Here is a 15704-nt window from a genome sequence, read left to right on the forward strand (position 1 = left end):
TCCTCTTTTTCTCATGTGGATATTTCTTTCTCTCTAGAAGTGAGGAACAGGGAAGAAACATCTCTGACCACAAAGGTCTTCCCTTTTGTGGGAGAAGGGTTGGCTACGCACACTCTCATATTAACATTATTGTGCCATCCTATATTACGTAGTTAAAGACAGTTCAAAAACGCTATTTAAGGCCAGGCACAGTGGCTCATGCCTATAATCCCAGCATTTTGGGAGGCCGAGGAGCACAGATCACTTGAGGCCAGGAGTTCAAGACCAGCCTGGCCAGCATGGTGAAATGCCGTCTCTACTAAAAATACAAAAAATAACTAGGCATGGTGGTGGGTACCTGTAATCCCAGCTACTGAGGAGGCTGAGGCAAGGGAATGGCTTGAACCCAAGAGATGAACGTTGCAGTGAGCCAAGATCGTGCCACTGCACTCCAGCCTGGGTGACAGAGTGAGACTCTGCCGCAAAAAAAAAAAAAAAAAAAAAAAAAAAAATGCTATTGAATTGATTTTCTTTAGCCAATGTCCAATGGAGACAATTTATTATGCAAGTGTGTGTCTATTTGCCCCATAATGACTTATAGAAAATTAACTGTATACTTAGGAGATTCTCTTTTCAACCTTCTTATAAACTATCCTCTTATAATTTCGGTAACAACTTGATTATTTCTTGTTCCTTTCTGTGGAGGAAAGAAACAACTAGAGGTAATACAATGATGATATGAGGGGAAGAAGTATGCCTAGTGATTGCTGAAAGATGAGATTCCTGGCTCATGTGCCAGTAGTAACAACTTAGGGAAAAGGGTGGGATATGTGCTGTTGTGGTAAAAGTAGAGAAAGGTCTGGTCACTGAATGAACAGTCAGAGCCTAGGAGCAAAAAAGAATATAAGTACCTAGAGATGTAAATTAAACAAAAGCTGGGCATGAAAATAAAACAAGGAATAGGGCTCAGAATAGGAACTAGGTTGTAACTCCTCAAGTTCTTCTCTTTCTTTTGATTACATCAAATGAGAGGAAAGACTCCCCACCCCCACCCCCCCATTTTTGGTAATCTAATAGAGATAGGAGTTTTTCTTCCCCATCGCCTTCACCCTTCTCATGCTCCAAGTAAAGCATTTTGCTTGCAGCCAGAAATGGCAGATCTTAAATAATACAATTTTTAAACAGAAAGACTGGGTTCTGTGTAAGTTCTCCTTTCTGTTAGCTTATATGGAAACTTGTTTTCATACGCTCCCAAAGTGCACTAAATCAGTTGGCAATACCAAGCACCAGGGATATACTTCATAATCCTTCTAAATGACTGGCAAGAGAACTGTCCTGGAGAAGAATGCCCCTGCTAGCTCCTCCTTCCCTCTATCTCACTTCTATCATATTATCAATAGATTAGAGTGGTGAACAGCAGAACACATCTCTGGTGAAAACTCTCATCAGACAAAGAAACATGATAAAACTCAGTAAATAGGGATTTCCACATCAGTTTCTATCAGGAAAAAACAAATAAATGGCTCACCTTTATATACAATGGCTCCCTAAGATGATCAACCAGAATGCAAGCTTTTTCTTCCCACACAGGGTTGAGGTTCTTGTGTATTATCTTACTTCTAAAAACTTCTTTTCCTCCGATTTTAAACTTCACATATGGATCACTTGTCCCTGTTAAATAGATACAGATTGATCCATGTTAATCATGCCTTGGTTTGGAAGCAAGAGAACCACTCATCAAAACAACAAAAAGTATTTAAAGGAAGAAAAGTTAAATTAAAATTATCTATGCAAAAATAAGAGTTAAGTGTGTTCTTATGAATTTTTTATTATATATTGAAGTGATAAATAATAATAATTATTATTATTTCATCTTCTGATCTTAATCCTGTAACCTTGTCCTGGTAGTTAAAAACAGTCTATTCCAGCAATCCCACTAGTGGACATCTACCCAAAGGAAAAGAAATCATTTTATCAAAAAGATATCTGACTCAAATGTTTATCACAGCACTTTTCACAATAGCAAAGACATGGAATCAACAGACTATTGGGCTAAAATGTGATATATATATATATATATATATATATATATATATATATATATATATATATGCACATATATGCCATGGAATACTACTCAGCCATAAGAAAGAAATCATGTCTTTAGCAACAACATGGATGGAACTGGGCTATTACTCTAAGTGAAATGACTCAGAGAAAGAAAGTCAAAAACAACATGCACTCTTTTACAAGTGGGAGCTAAACAACTGGTACACATGAAGATAAAGAATGGAAAAATAGACATTGGAGATTCCAAAAGGTAGGAGGATAGGAGAGGGGTGAAGAATGAAATACCACCTATTTGGTACAATGTATACGACTTGGGTGATGGGTATTCTAAAAGCCCAGACTTTACCACTATGCAATACATCCATGTAACACAACTGCACTTGCCTCCCTAAATCTATTTTTTAAAACCACACTCTATTGCATATTGAATGTGTAAATTTAATAAAAGTTATAAATCATAGAGATTAATCTGATATTTCTCTTGATATCATCTGGTCAACTATAAAAAGATGTTGAATAATCTTCACTGATTTAAATAGTTTTAAAAGCATATATACGCTGCTAAAATTTTATACTAGTCTAATGGGCTTAGGAAAAGATGAGTGTTAAAGTGGGCTTCATTTCATCCTTGGTCCCATATTTTTTCTTGCTCAGAAGTTTCAATTTTAGAATGTTAGGAAGGGGTGGAGGTCTCAGAGAAAGACATCAGGAGAAAGGGGAACACATGTTTAATAAGTGAACTGGATTCTTTGTATTATCCCTTGACACCTCCTAAACTCCCTATGATGATAAAGAAAATCAAAGTTGATTCCCAGGCAAGATGGCCAAATAGGAACAGCTCCAGTCTGCAGCTTCCAGTGAGACCAATGCAGAAGGCGGGTGATTTCTGCATTTCCAACTGAGGTACCCGGTACTTCTCAGTGGGACTGGTTGGACAGTGGGGGCAGCCCACGGAGGGTGAGCAGAAGCAGGGTGGGGCATCATTGCCTCACCCAGGAAGTGCAAGGGTTCGGGGAACTCCTTCTCCTAGCCAAGGAAAGCCATGAGGGACCATGCCGTGAGGGATGGTGCTATCTGGCCCAGATACTATGCTTTTCCCATGGTCTTCACAACCCACAGACCAGGAAATTCCCTTGGGTGCCTATGTCACAGGGCCTCTGGTTTCAAGCACAAAACTAGGCAGCCATTTGGGCAGACACTGAGCTAGCTGTAGGAGTTTTTTTTCCACACCCAAGTGGCACCTGGAATGCCAATGAGACAGAACTGTTCACTCCCCTGGTAAGGGGGTTAAAGCCAGGTTGCCAAGTGGTCTTGCTCAGTGGATCCTACCCCCATGGAGCCCAGAAAGCTAAGATCCACTGGCTTGAAATTCTCATTGCTAGCACAGCAGTCTGAAGTTGACCTGGGAGGCTTGAGCTTGGTGGGGAGTGGGGCATTTGCCATTACTGAGGCTTGAGTAGGCAGTTTTCCCCTCACAGTGTAAACAAAGCTACAGAAAGTTCAGACATGGCAGAGCCTACTGCAGCTCGGCAAAGCCGCTGTAGCCAGACTGCCTCTCTACATTCCTCCTCTCTGGGCAGAGCATCTCTGAAAGAAAGGCAGCAGCCTCAATCAGGGGTTTATAGATAAAACTCCCATCTCCCTGGGACAGAGCACATGGGGGAAGGGGTAGTTGTGGGTACAGCATCAGCAGACTTAAAAGTTCCTGCCTGCCAGCTCTGAAGAGAGCAGCAGATCTCCCAGCACCGAGCTTAAGCTCTGCTAAGGGACAATATGCCTCCTCAAGTGGGTCCCTGACCCCCGTGCTTCCTGATAGGGAGACATCTCCCAGGAGGGGTCAACAGACACCTCACACAGGAGAGCTCTGGCTGGTATCTGGTGGGTGCCCCTCTGGGATGAAGCTTCCAGAGGAAGGAGCAGGCAGCAATCTTTGCTGTTCTGCAGCCTCTGCTGGTGATACCCAGGCAAACAGAGTCTGGAGTTGACCCCCAGCAAATTCCAGTTGAACTGTAGAAGAGGGACCTGATTGTTAGAAGAAAATTAACAGACAGAAAGGAATAGCATCAACATCAACAAAAAGGATGACCGTGGAAAACTCCATCCAAAGGTCACCAACAGCAAAGACCAAAGGTACATGAATCCACAAAGATGAGGAAAAAAACAGCACAAAAAGACTGAAAATTCCAAAAACCAGAATGCCTCTTCTCCTCCAAAGGATCACAACTCCTTGCCAGCAACGGAACAAAACTGGTTGGTGAATGAGTTTGATGAATTGAGAGAAGTAGGCTTCAGAAGGTAGATAATAATAAACTCCTCAGAGCTAAAGGAGCATGCGGTAACCCAATGCAAGGAAGCTAAAAGCCTTTATAAAAGGTTACAGGAACTACTAAATGGAATAACCAGTTCAGAGAAGAACATAAATGACCTGATGGAGCTGAAAAACACAGCATGAGAACTTCGTGAAGCATACACAAATATCAATAGCCAAACTGATCAAGTGGAAGAAAGGATATCAGAGATTGAAGATCAACTTAATGAAATAAAGTGTAAAGACAAGATTACAAAAAAAAGAATGAAAAGGAATGAACAAAGCCTCCAAGAAATATGGGACTCTGTAAAGAGACCAAACCTACATTTGATTGGTGTACCTGAAAGTGAAGGGGAGAATGGAACCAAGTTGAAAAATACACTTCAGGATATCCAGGAGAACTTCCCCAACCTAGCAAGACAGGCCAACATTCAAATTCAGGAAATACAGAAAACACCACAAAGATACTCCTCAAGAAGAGCAATCCCAAGACACATAATCGTCAGATTCACCAAGGTTGAAATGAAAGATAAAATGTTAAGGGCAGCCAGAGAGAAAGGTCTGGCTACCCACAAAAGGAAGCCCATCAGACTAACAGCGGATCTCTCTGCAGAAATTCTACAAGCCAGAAGAGACTGGGGTCCAATATTCAACATTCTTAAGGAAAAGAATTTCCAACCCAGAATTTCATATCTAGCCAAATTAAGCTTCATAAGTGAAAGAGAAATAAAATCCTTTACAGACAAGCAAATGCTGAGAGATTTTGTCACCACCAGGCCTGCCTTACAAGAGCTCCTGAAAGAAGTGCTAAATATGGAAAGGAAAAACTGGTACCAGCCTCCACAAAAACAAACCGAGATGTAAAGACCACTGACACTATGAAGAAACTGCATCAACTAATGGGCGAAATAACCAGCTAGCATCAAAATGACAAGATCAAATTCACACATAATAATATTTACCTTAAATGTAAATGGGCTAAATGCCCCAATTAAAAGGCACAGACTAGTAAATTGGATAAAGAGTCAAGACCCAACAGTGTATTCAGGAGACCCATCTCATGTGCAAAGACACACACAGGCTCAAAATAAAGGGATGGAGGAAGATTTACCAAGCAAATGGAAAGAAAAAAAGAAAAAGCAGGGGTTGCAATCCTAGCCCCTGATGAAACAGATTTTAAACCAATGAAGATTTAAAAAAAAGAGAAAGAAGGGCATTACATAATGGTAAAAGGATCAATGCAACAAGAAGAGCTAACTATCCTCAATACATATGCACCCAATACAAGAGCACCCAGATTCACAAAGCAAGTTCTTAGAGACCTACAAAGAGACTTAGACTGCCACACAATAATAGTGGGAGACTTTAACACCCCACTGTCAATATTAGACAGATCAACAAGACAGAAAATTAACAAGGATATTCAGGACTTGAACTCAGCTCTGGACTAAGTGGACCTAATAGACATCTACACAATTCTCCACCCCAAATCAATAGAATATACATTCTTCTCAGCACCACATTACACTTACTATAAAATCGACCACATAATTGGAAGTAAAACTCCTCAGCAAATACCAAAGAACAGAAATCATAGCAAACAGTCTCTCAGACCACAGTGCAATCAAATTAGAACTCAGGATTAAGAAACTCACTCAAACTACACAACTACATGAAAACTGAACAACCTGCTTCTGAATGACAAATGAGTAAATAACAAAATTAGGGCAGAAATAAATAAGTTCTTTGAAACCAATGAGAACAAAGACACAACATACCAGAATCTTTGGGACACAGCTAAAGCAGTATTTAGAGGGAAATTTGTAGTACTAAATGCCCACAGGAGAAAGCAGGAAAGATCTAAAATGGACACCCTAACAGCACAATTAAGAGAACTAGAGAAGCAAGAGCAAAAAAATTCAAAAGCTAGCAGAAGACAAGAAATAACTAAGATCAGAGCAGAACTGAAGGAAATAGAGACAAAAAAAAAAAACCCTTAAAAAAGTCAATGAATCCAGGACCTGGTTTTTGAAACGATTAACAAAACCGATAGACTGCTAGCCAGGCTAATAAAGAAGAAAAGATAGAAGAATCAAATAGACGCAATAAAAAATTATAAGGGCAATAGCACCACTGATATCCCACAGAAATACAAACTACCATCAGAGAATACTATAAACACCTCTACATAAATAAACTAGAAAATCTAGAGGAAATGGATAAATTCCTGGACACATACACCCTCCCAAGACTAAACCAGGAGGAAGTTGAATCCCTGAATAGACCAAAAACAAGTTCTGAAATTGAGGCAGTAATTAATAGCCTACCAATGAAAAAAAGTCCAGGACCAGATGGATTCACAGCCGAATTCTACCAGAGGTACAAAGAGGAGCTGGTACCATTCCTTCTAAAACTATTCCAAACAATAGAAAAAGAGGGAATCCTCCCCAAGTCATTTTATGAGGCCAGCATCATCCCGATACCAAAACCTGGCAGAGACACAACAAGAAAAGGAAATTTCAGGCCAATCTCCCTGATGAACATTGATGTGAAAATCCTCAATAAAATACTGGCAAACCAGATCCAGCAGCACATTAAAAAGCTTATCCACCATGATCAAGTCGGCTTCATCCCTGGGATGCAAGGCTGGTTCAACATACGCAAATCAATAAATGTAATCCATCACATAAACAGAACCATTGAAAAAAACTACATGATTATCTCCATAAATGCAGAAAAGGCCTTCAATAAAATCCAACACTCCTTCATGCTAAAAACACTCAACACACCAGGTATTGATGAATGTATCTCAAAATAATAAGAGATATTTATGAGAAACCCACAGCCAATATCATCCTGAATGGGCAAAAGTCGGAAGCATTTTATTTGAAAACCAGCACAAGACAAGGATGCCCTCTCTCACCACTCCTATTCAATATAATATTGAAAGTTCTGGCCAGGGCAATTAGGCAAGAGAGAGAAATAAAGGGTATTCAAATAGGAAAAGAGGAAGTCAAATTATCTCTGTTTGCAGATGACATGATTGCATATTTAGAAAACCCCATTGTCTCAGCCCAAAACTCCTTAAGCTGATATGCAATTTCAGCAAAGTCTCAGGATACAAAGTCAATGTGCAAAAATCACAAGCATTCCTATACACCAATAATAAACAAACGAGAGCCAAATCATGAGTGAACTCCCATTAACAATTGCTACAAAGAGAATACAATACCTAGGAATACAATTTAAAAGGGATGTGAAGGGTGTCTTCAAGGAGAACTACAAACCACTGCTCAAGGAAATAAGAGAGGTCACAAACAAATGGAAAAACATTCCATGCTCATGAATAGGAAGAATCAATATCGTGAAAATGGCCATACTGCCCAAAGTAATTTATAGATTCAATGCTATTCCCACCAAGTTACCATTGACTTTCTTCATAAAATTAGAAAAAACTACTTTAAATTTTATGTGGAACCAAAAAACAGCCTGTGTAGCCAAGACAATCCTAAGCAAAAATAACAAAGCTGGACACATCATGCTACCTGACTTTGAACTATACTGCTAGGCTACAGTAAGCAAAATAGCATGGTACTGATACCAAAATAGACATATAGACCAATGGAACAGAACAGAGGCCTCAGAAATAACACCACACATCTACAACCATCTGATCCTTGAGAAACCTGACAAAAACAAGCAATGGGGAAAGGATTCCCTATTTAATAAATGGTGTTGGGAAAACTGGCTAGACATATGCAGAAAACTGAAACCGGACCCCTTCCTTACACGTTATACAAAAATTATCTCAAGATGGATTAAAGATTTAAACATAAGACCTAAAACTATAAAAACCCTAGAAGAAAACCTAGGCAATACCATTCAAGACATAGGCATGGGCAAAGACTTCATGACTAAAACATCAAAAGCAATGGCAACAAAAGCCAAAATTGACAAATGAGATCTAATTAAATTAAGGAGCCTCTGCACAGCAAAAGAAACTATCATCAGAGTGAACAGGCAACCTACAGAATGGGAGAAAATTTTTGCAATCTATCCATCTGACAAAGGGCCAATATCCAGAATCTACAAGGAACTTGAACAAATTTAAGAGAAAAAAACAACCCCATCAAAAAGTGGGCAAAGGATATGAGCAGATACTTTTCAAAAGAAGACACTGATGTGGCCAAGAAACATATGAAAAAAAGCTCATCATCACTGGTCATTAGAGAAATGTAATGCAAATTAAAACCCCAATGAGACACCATGTCACGACCGTTAGAATGGTAATCATTAAAAAGTCAGGAAACAACAGATGCTGGAGAGGATGTGGAGAAATAAGAATGCTTTTACACTGTTGGTGGGGGTGTAAATTAGTTCAACCACTGTGGAAGACTGTGTGGCAATTCCTCAAGAATCTAGAACTAGAAATACCATTTGATCCAGCAATCCCATTACTGGGTATATACCCGAAGGATTATAAATCATTCTACTATAAAGACACATGCACACGTATGTTTACTGCGGCACTCTTCACAATAGCAAAGATGTGGAACCAACCAACCCAAATGTCCATCAATGATAGACTGGATAAAGAAAATGTGGCAGATATACACAATGGAATACTATGCAGCCATAACAAAGAATGAGTTCATGTCCTTTGTAGGGACATGGATGAAGCTGGAAACCATCATTCTCAGCAAACTAACACAGGAACAGAAAACCAAATAGCACAAGTTCTCACTTATAAGTGGGAGTTGAACAATGAGAACATATGGGCACAGGGAGGGGAACATCACACACTGGGGGCTGTTGGGGGGTTGGGGACAAGGGGAGGGATAGCATTAGGAGAAACATCTAATGTAGATGACGGGTTGATGGGTGCAGCAAACCACCCTATGTTACCTATGTAACAAATCTGCATGTTCTGCACATATATCCCAGAGCTTAAACTATAATTTTAAAAAAAAAGAAAGAAAATCAGAGTTGTCAAGTAAGTTGTTCATGGATACAAAGCTAGCAAGAGATGGAGTTAGGATTCCAGCCAAGGCTATTTGACTCTAATGCCTGCACCATTTCTACTACACCTACAAAAAGGAAGGGACTTCACATATGCACATATATATCATACCATTTCTCATCTTTGTGTGAAGCTGACGAATGAGACCAATCTTGACCTACAGAGTCTCTGCTGCTGTTAAAGATCCCTGGAGAAGGTAACTTAGTGATGTCCTTAAGTAAATCATTCCAGTGTGTAACAATCTTCACCATAAGAAAATAATTCTTTATGAAAGGCCTGACTCCTTTATGATAAAGTTTGACCACATTCTTCTTCTTTAGTCTACATTGAAGCTACAATTAATAACCATAGTCTATATGATTTAAAGAAAAAGGTGAGACTTGTCTATTCACCTCCCTAGCCCACTTTTTGATGTGATTTTTTTCTTGCTAATTTGTTTGTGCTCATTGTAGATTCTGGATATTAGTCCTTTGCCAGATGTATAAATTGTGAAGATTTTCTCCCACTCTGTGGGTTGACAATTCTCAAAGGAGATATACAAATTACCAACAAACACAGGAAAAAATGGTCAACATCACTAATAATCAGGGAAATGCAAATCAAAACCACAATGCAATGCCACCTTACTCCTGCACAAATGGCTATAATAATAATAAAAAAGAAATAGATGTTGGTGTGGATGTGGTAAAAAGGGAATGCTTCTATACTGCTGGTGGGAGTATAAACTAGTACAACCACTATGGAAAATGGTGTAGAGATTCCTTCAAGAACTAAAAGTAGAACTACTATTTAATCCAACAATCCCACTACTGGGTATTTGCCCACAGGAAAAGATGTCTTTATACAAAAAACATACTTGCACATGCATGTTTAAGGCACCACAATTTGCTATCGCAGAAATGTGGAACCAATCCAAATGCCCATCAATCAACAAGTGGATAAAGAAATTTATATATATACATGTGATGGAATAGTACTCAGCCATAAAAAGGAATGAATTAATGGCATTTGCAGCAATCTGGATGAGATTGGAGATTATTATTCTAAGTGAAGTAACTCACGAATGGAAAACCAAACATCGTATGTTCTCACTCATAAGTGGGAGCTAAGCTATGAGGATGCAAAGGCATAAGAATGATACAATGAACTTTGGGACTCAGGGGGAAAGGCTGGGAAGGCGGTGGGGGTAAAAGACTACACATTGGGTACAGTGTACACTGCTTGGATGATGCATCAAAATCTCAAAAATCATCACTAAATAACTTACTCATGTAACCAAATACCACTTGTTCCCCAAAAACCTATGGAAATAAAAAAGAAATATATATATAATAAATCTTTAAACTTGAAAAAAAGAAAAATGTGAGGTGGGCTCTGAAAACTGGTGAAAGCTCACTCTGCTTCCAAGTTGGCACCTTGCTGCTGTGTCCTCACATGGCAAAAGGTGAAAGGACAAAAAGGCCTAACTAGTTCCCTTGAGCCCTTTTATAAGGGTGCTAATCCCATTCATGAGGACAGAATGCTTGTGACTCAAACATCTTCTAAAGGCTCTACCTCTTAAAACTATCACACTGGGTCTTAGGTTCCAACATATGAATTTTGATGGGGAGGAAAACATACAGTCAAACTTATAGCACTATCCATTCATTGATGGACATTTAGATTGCTTCCATATCTCAGCTATTGTGAATAATGCTGCAATGGAACATGGGAGTGCAGATATCGCTACTAGATCCTGATTTCATTTTCTCTGGAAAAATACCCAGAAATGAGATTGCTAGGTAATATTGTAATTCTATTTTTTTTTTTTTGAGAAATCTCCATACTGTTTTCCTTAATGGCTGCACCAATTTAGATTCCCATTAACAGTGAACAAGGGTCATATTTTCTCCAGATCCTGTCCAACACTTGTTTTCTTTTTTTTTTTTTAATAATAGCCACCCTAACAGGTGTGATTTGATACCTCAGTGTGGTTTTCATTTGCATTTCCCTGATGATTACTGATGTTGAGGACCTTTTCTTATGCTTCTTGGCTATTTGTATGTCTCCTTTGGAAAAATCTCTATTTTGGTCCTTTGCCATTTTGTTTTGATAATCGAGTTATTTGTTTTTCTGTTACTGAGTTGTAGTAGTTCCTTATATAGTTTAGATATTAGCTCCTTATTAGAGGTATGTTTGCAAATATTTTCTCCCCTTCCATAGATTACTTTTTTATTTTGTTGATTGTTTCCTTTGCTACACAAAAGCTTTTCAGTTTGATGTATTCCCATGTACCTACCTTTGCTGTCGTTGCCTGTGCTTTTGGCATCATATCCCAAAAGTCATTGGCAAGACCAATGTCAAGGAGCATTTTCTCTATCTTTCCTTCTGGTAGTTTTTCATTTTCAGGTCTTACATTTAAGTCTTATCTATTTTGAATTGATATTTTTATATGGTATAAGGGTCAAATTTCATTCTTCTGCACTATTCACTGAAGAGACTTTCTTTTCCTCATTGTATGTTGTTGGCATCTTTGTCAAAAATTAATTGACTACATATGATGGATTTATTTCTGGGCTCTGTATTCTGCTGTATTGGCCTATGTGTCTGCTTTTATGCTAGCATCATACTGGTTATACTGTTGTTTTTGATTTTTAGCTTCATATCACTGTGATCAAAAAAGATACTTGATATGATTTTAATCTTCCTATACTTCTTAAAATTTGTTTTGTGGCCTAACATAGGATCTAACTGGAGGATATTTTGTGTGTGCTTGAGAATGATGTGCTGCTGAACAGAATATTCTATATGTGACTCTTAGGTCCACTGGGTCTAGAGTGTAGTTTAAGATTGATGTTTCCTTATTGATTTTCTGTCTAGATGATCTGTTCATTGCTGAGAGTAGGGCATTGAAGTCCCCTACTATTATTGTATTGCAGTCTGCCTCTCCCTTCAGATCTATTAATATTTGCCCTATATTTGTAGGTGCTCCAATTTTGGGTACATATATATTTACAATTGTTATGTCCTCTTAATGAACTGACACCTTTATCATTATATAATTATCATCTTTCTTTTACAGTTTTAAAGTTTGTCTTGTCTGATATAAGTACAGATATGCTTGCTCTCTTTTGGTTTCCATTTAAATAGAATATCTTTTTTTATACCATTACTTTCAATCTATATGTGTCCTTAAAGGTGAAGTAAGTCTCTTGTAGGTGGTATATAGTTGAGTCTTTCTCTTTTAATCCATTCAGCCACTCTGTCTTTTGATTGGATAATTTAATCCATTTACATTAAAGGTAATTATTGATAGGTAAGACCTTATTATTGCTATTTTATTAACTGTTTTTTAGTTGTTTTGTAAATCCTTTGCTATAGTTATTTTTAATAATTTTGTCTTTGAACTTTCATAATAAATTTAAAAATGATTATGTACCACCATTATAGTATTAGAATAATAAGTATTAGTCAAATTCTGGATTTGACTATATTCTTATCTTTACTAGTGAGTTTTATGCTCTCATATGTTTGGCTAAGAAGCATCCTTTCATTTCTGCTTGAATAACTCTCTCGATCATTTCTTGTAATCCAGGTTTAGGTGATGAACTTGCTCAGCTTCTGTTTGTCTGAGAAAGTCTATATCTCTCCTTCATTTCTGAAGGAAAGACTTTCTGGGTAAAGTATTCTTGGATGCCATTTTTTTTCTTTCTGCTGGAACCAGCTGGTGCTAGAGTGGGCCTGGAGCCTAGGTCTGCGGGGAAATCAGATATCCACTTCACTCTCTTTCCTTACAGGAGAGCTCTGAACAGAGGAGATCTCTCTAGTCCTCACACCATTCTGGTTTGGAAAATGATTCAGGTAGAGTGAAACTGTCCTTCCAGCCCTTTACTGTGCCTTTTCCCATTCTGTACTCCACTAGTGTGGTGTAACCTTTCACCTGGAATCCAGAGCTCAGGGAAGTATTTGTGTGTGTGGATGGCTGTTTTTATCAGTCTTTCTGTGACTGGACAAGGGGTGTAATCTCCTATTCTGCCATCTTGCTGATGTTACTCTTCTTAGTCTCAATAAGTATTTGTTAAATAAGTAAATGAATAAGTGAATCTGTGTACAGAGTACTATCAAATATATCCTTAATATTTGATAAATTCGTGCATATTTATTTCCCTTCCAAAATTCATGTTGAAACTAATCCCCAATGTAACAGTATTAAGAGACAGTGATTTGGAAGTGATTAGGCCATGAGGACTCTATCATGAATAGAATAATACCTTATAAAAGGATTTGAGGGGATGTTTTCCCCTTCTGTCTCTTCTGCCACATGAGGACAAAATGTTTTTTCCTTTCCAGAGGACCCAGTAACAAGGCAATATCTTTGAAGCAGAGACCAGGCCCTTACTGGACACCAAACCTGCCAGTGCTTTGATCTTGGACTTCCAGCTTCCAGAACTATGAGAAATCTAAAACTGTGTATTTATAGATTACTCAGTCTCAAGTATTTTTTTATACCAGCACAAACAGATTAAACAATCTTCAAACTGACTTTGAGTTGGAAAAAGCATATATTATTAATATCAATCTATATTGCAGGTGAGGAACAATCTGGGATTTTATGTTACTTGCCCAAAATATCATAACAATTAAGCTAATAAGTGACAAGAATGGAGGGCATATTTAGACTTTCAGACTCCAAGCCCAATGTTTCTTCTATTCAGCAATTTAGGAAACCCAGACACCCATATTTTTCTTTAACTCTAAAACAGTGGCATATAACTACTGTGTAAAAGTATTAAGCAATTGTTTCAATACTACATATAATACCACTATTGACAAGTATTTATTCTGGTCTATAAAGCTCTCATACTTTTGTTTAATCACCACTATCTCAGTGAGTCTACTATTGCCTCCATTTTATAGTGAGAAAACCAAGAAAGGTTAATAACTTGCTCCAAGTCATACAGTTAATAAAGATGTGGCTGGCCGGACGTGGTGGCTCACGTCTGTAATCCCAACACTTTGGGAAACCGAGGCAGGTGAATCAGAAGGTCAGGAGATCAAGACTATCCTGGCTAACACGGTGAAACCCTGTCTCTACTAAAAATACAATAAATTAGCCAGGCGTGGTGGCGGGCATCTGTAGTCCCAGCTACTCAGGAGGCTGAGGCAGGAGAATGGCGTGAACCTGGGAGACGGAGGTTGCAGTGAGCCAAGATTGTGCCACTGCGCTCCAGCCTGGGCGACAAAGCGAGACTCTCTCAAAACAAACAAACAAACAAACAAAAAAACCCAAGGATGTGGCAGGGCCCAGACTCAATCTCAAAACTGAGGGCTAGTTCAGCTAGTGCTTTTTCTTGCACATGATCACAAAGCCTTCTCTCATTTCAAAGTGTCGTTACAATGATCTATTTCTTTGTTCCCCTCAAAACTAGGAATAATCCTTTTACAAAAAATGCAGTCGCACAAAATCTGGCCTTATTGGGTTTCTCTGCAGTTATTGGTAGTACACAATGTCAACTTCATTTAGTTTAGCTATTATGTAAAAATACTGATACAACTTTTAGTAATTTAGCACAGAGGCCTGTACACTCAGATGTTAATCTTTTTGAGAAGCATTTTGCTTCTTGTTCCCTCCCAGAAACATTTTTTCTCAACCACTGTGTAGCTTAAGTGTCAAAATCCCCTGAAGGTTGGGTAGAGATGGTTCCTAGAATCCTGCTGGGTGGTCTGCTGGGTCTTGATGGTATCACTTCCATTATAAAAGGGAACTTAGATAACTATAGCTAACATTTATTGAACACTTTTATCAGCTATCACACACCACTTAACAAGCCAATGCGATGAGTTCTATTGTTATCTTGAGTTCACAGCTGAAGAAATCGCAGCATGAAATAAGGGAGTAAATTCCCCAAAGTCATACAACTAGGCTGCTGGAACCTGAACTTAACTGCTACACTAGGCTGTCACCAAACACAACACTTCTCATGCTGGGTGTCATATCTCTGATGACACTGTAAATATCCAATGGCTTGAAGAAGTAAAATGTCAGCTAACAAGAGTAGGTCGAAGAGTTAAGTTAAAATTCAAGGACAGATTTTTCAGTGTGCAATAGACACAGAGATGTTCGAGACTGGTGTCAGAGAGAGACAGAGGCTGCTTGTTAGGATCTCCGAAAACATATTATGATGGTACAATATTTTATAAATGTGTGGTCTTGGTCACAGGGTGACCTGGTTTAAAGGTGGTAAATATGTCAGCAAATTTCATTAGCACAGGAAAAACAGATCCAGGCGAACAACTCATGGTAGTTCGTCATCTAATTTTCTCTGCTTTGTTTTGACTTCATAGGAT

General features: G+C 38.4%; 1 protein-coding gene across 18 annotated transcripts in view; it reads right to left on the minus strand.

Annotated features, from left to right (window-relative positions):
* Positions 1 to 15704, minus strand: part of MCTP1 (multiple C2 and transmembrane domain containing 1) — a 607542-nt gene that overhangs the window by 257447 nt on the left and 334391 nt on the right. For all 18 annotated transcript variants that reach the window (XM_054556461.2, XM_054556460.2, XM_054556462.2 and 15 more), the window contains one exon: positions 1508 to 1650. In XM_054556461.2, the coding sequence (XP_054412436.1) occupies positions 1508 to 1650 (143 nt within the window). The remainder of the gene's footprint in view (positions 1 to 1507; positions 1651 to 15704) is intronic.

The sequence above is a fragment of the Pongo abelii genome, chromosome 4, assembly GCF_028885655.2.
Source record: "Pongo abelii isolate AG06213 chromosome 4, NHGRI_mPonAbe1-v2.0_pri, whole genome shotgun sequence".
NCBI lineage: Eukaryota > Metazoa > Chordata > Mammalia > Primates > Hominidae > Pongo > Pongo abelii.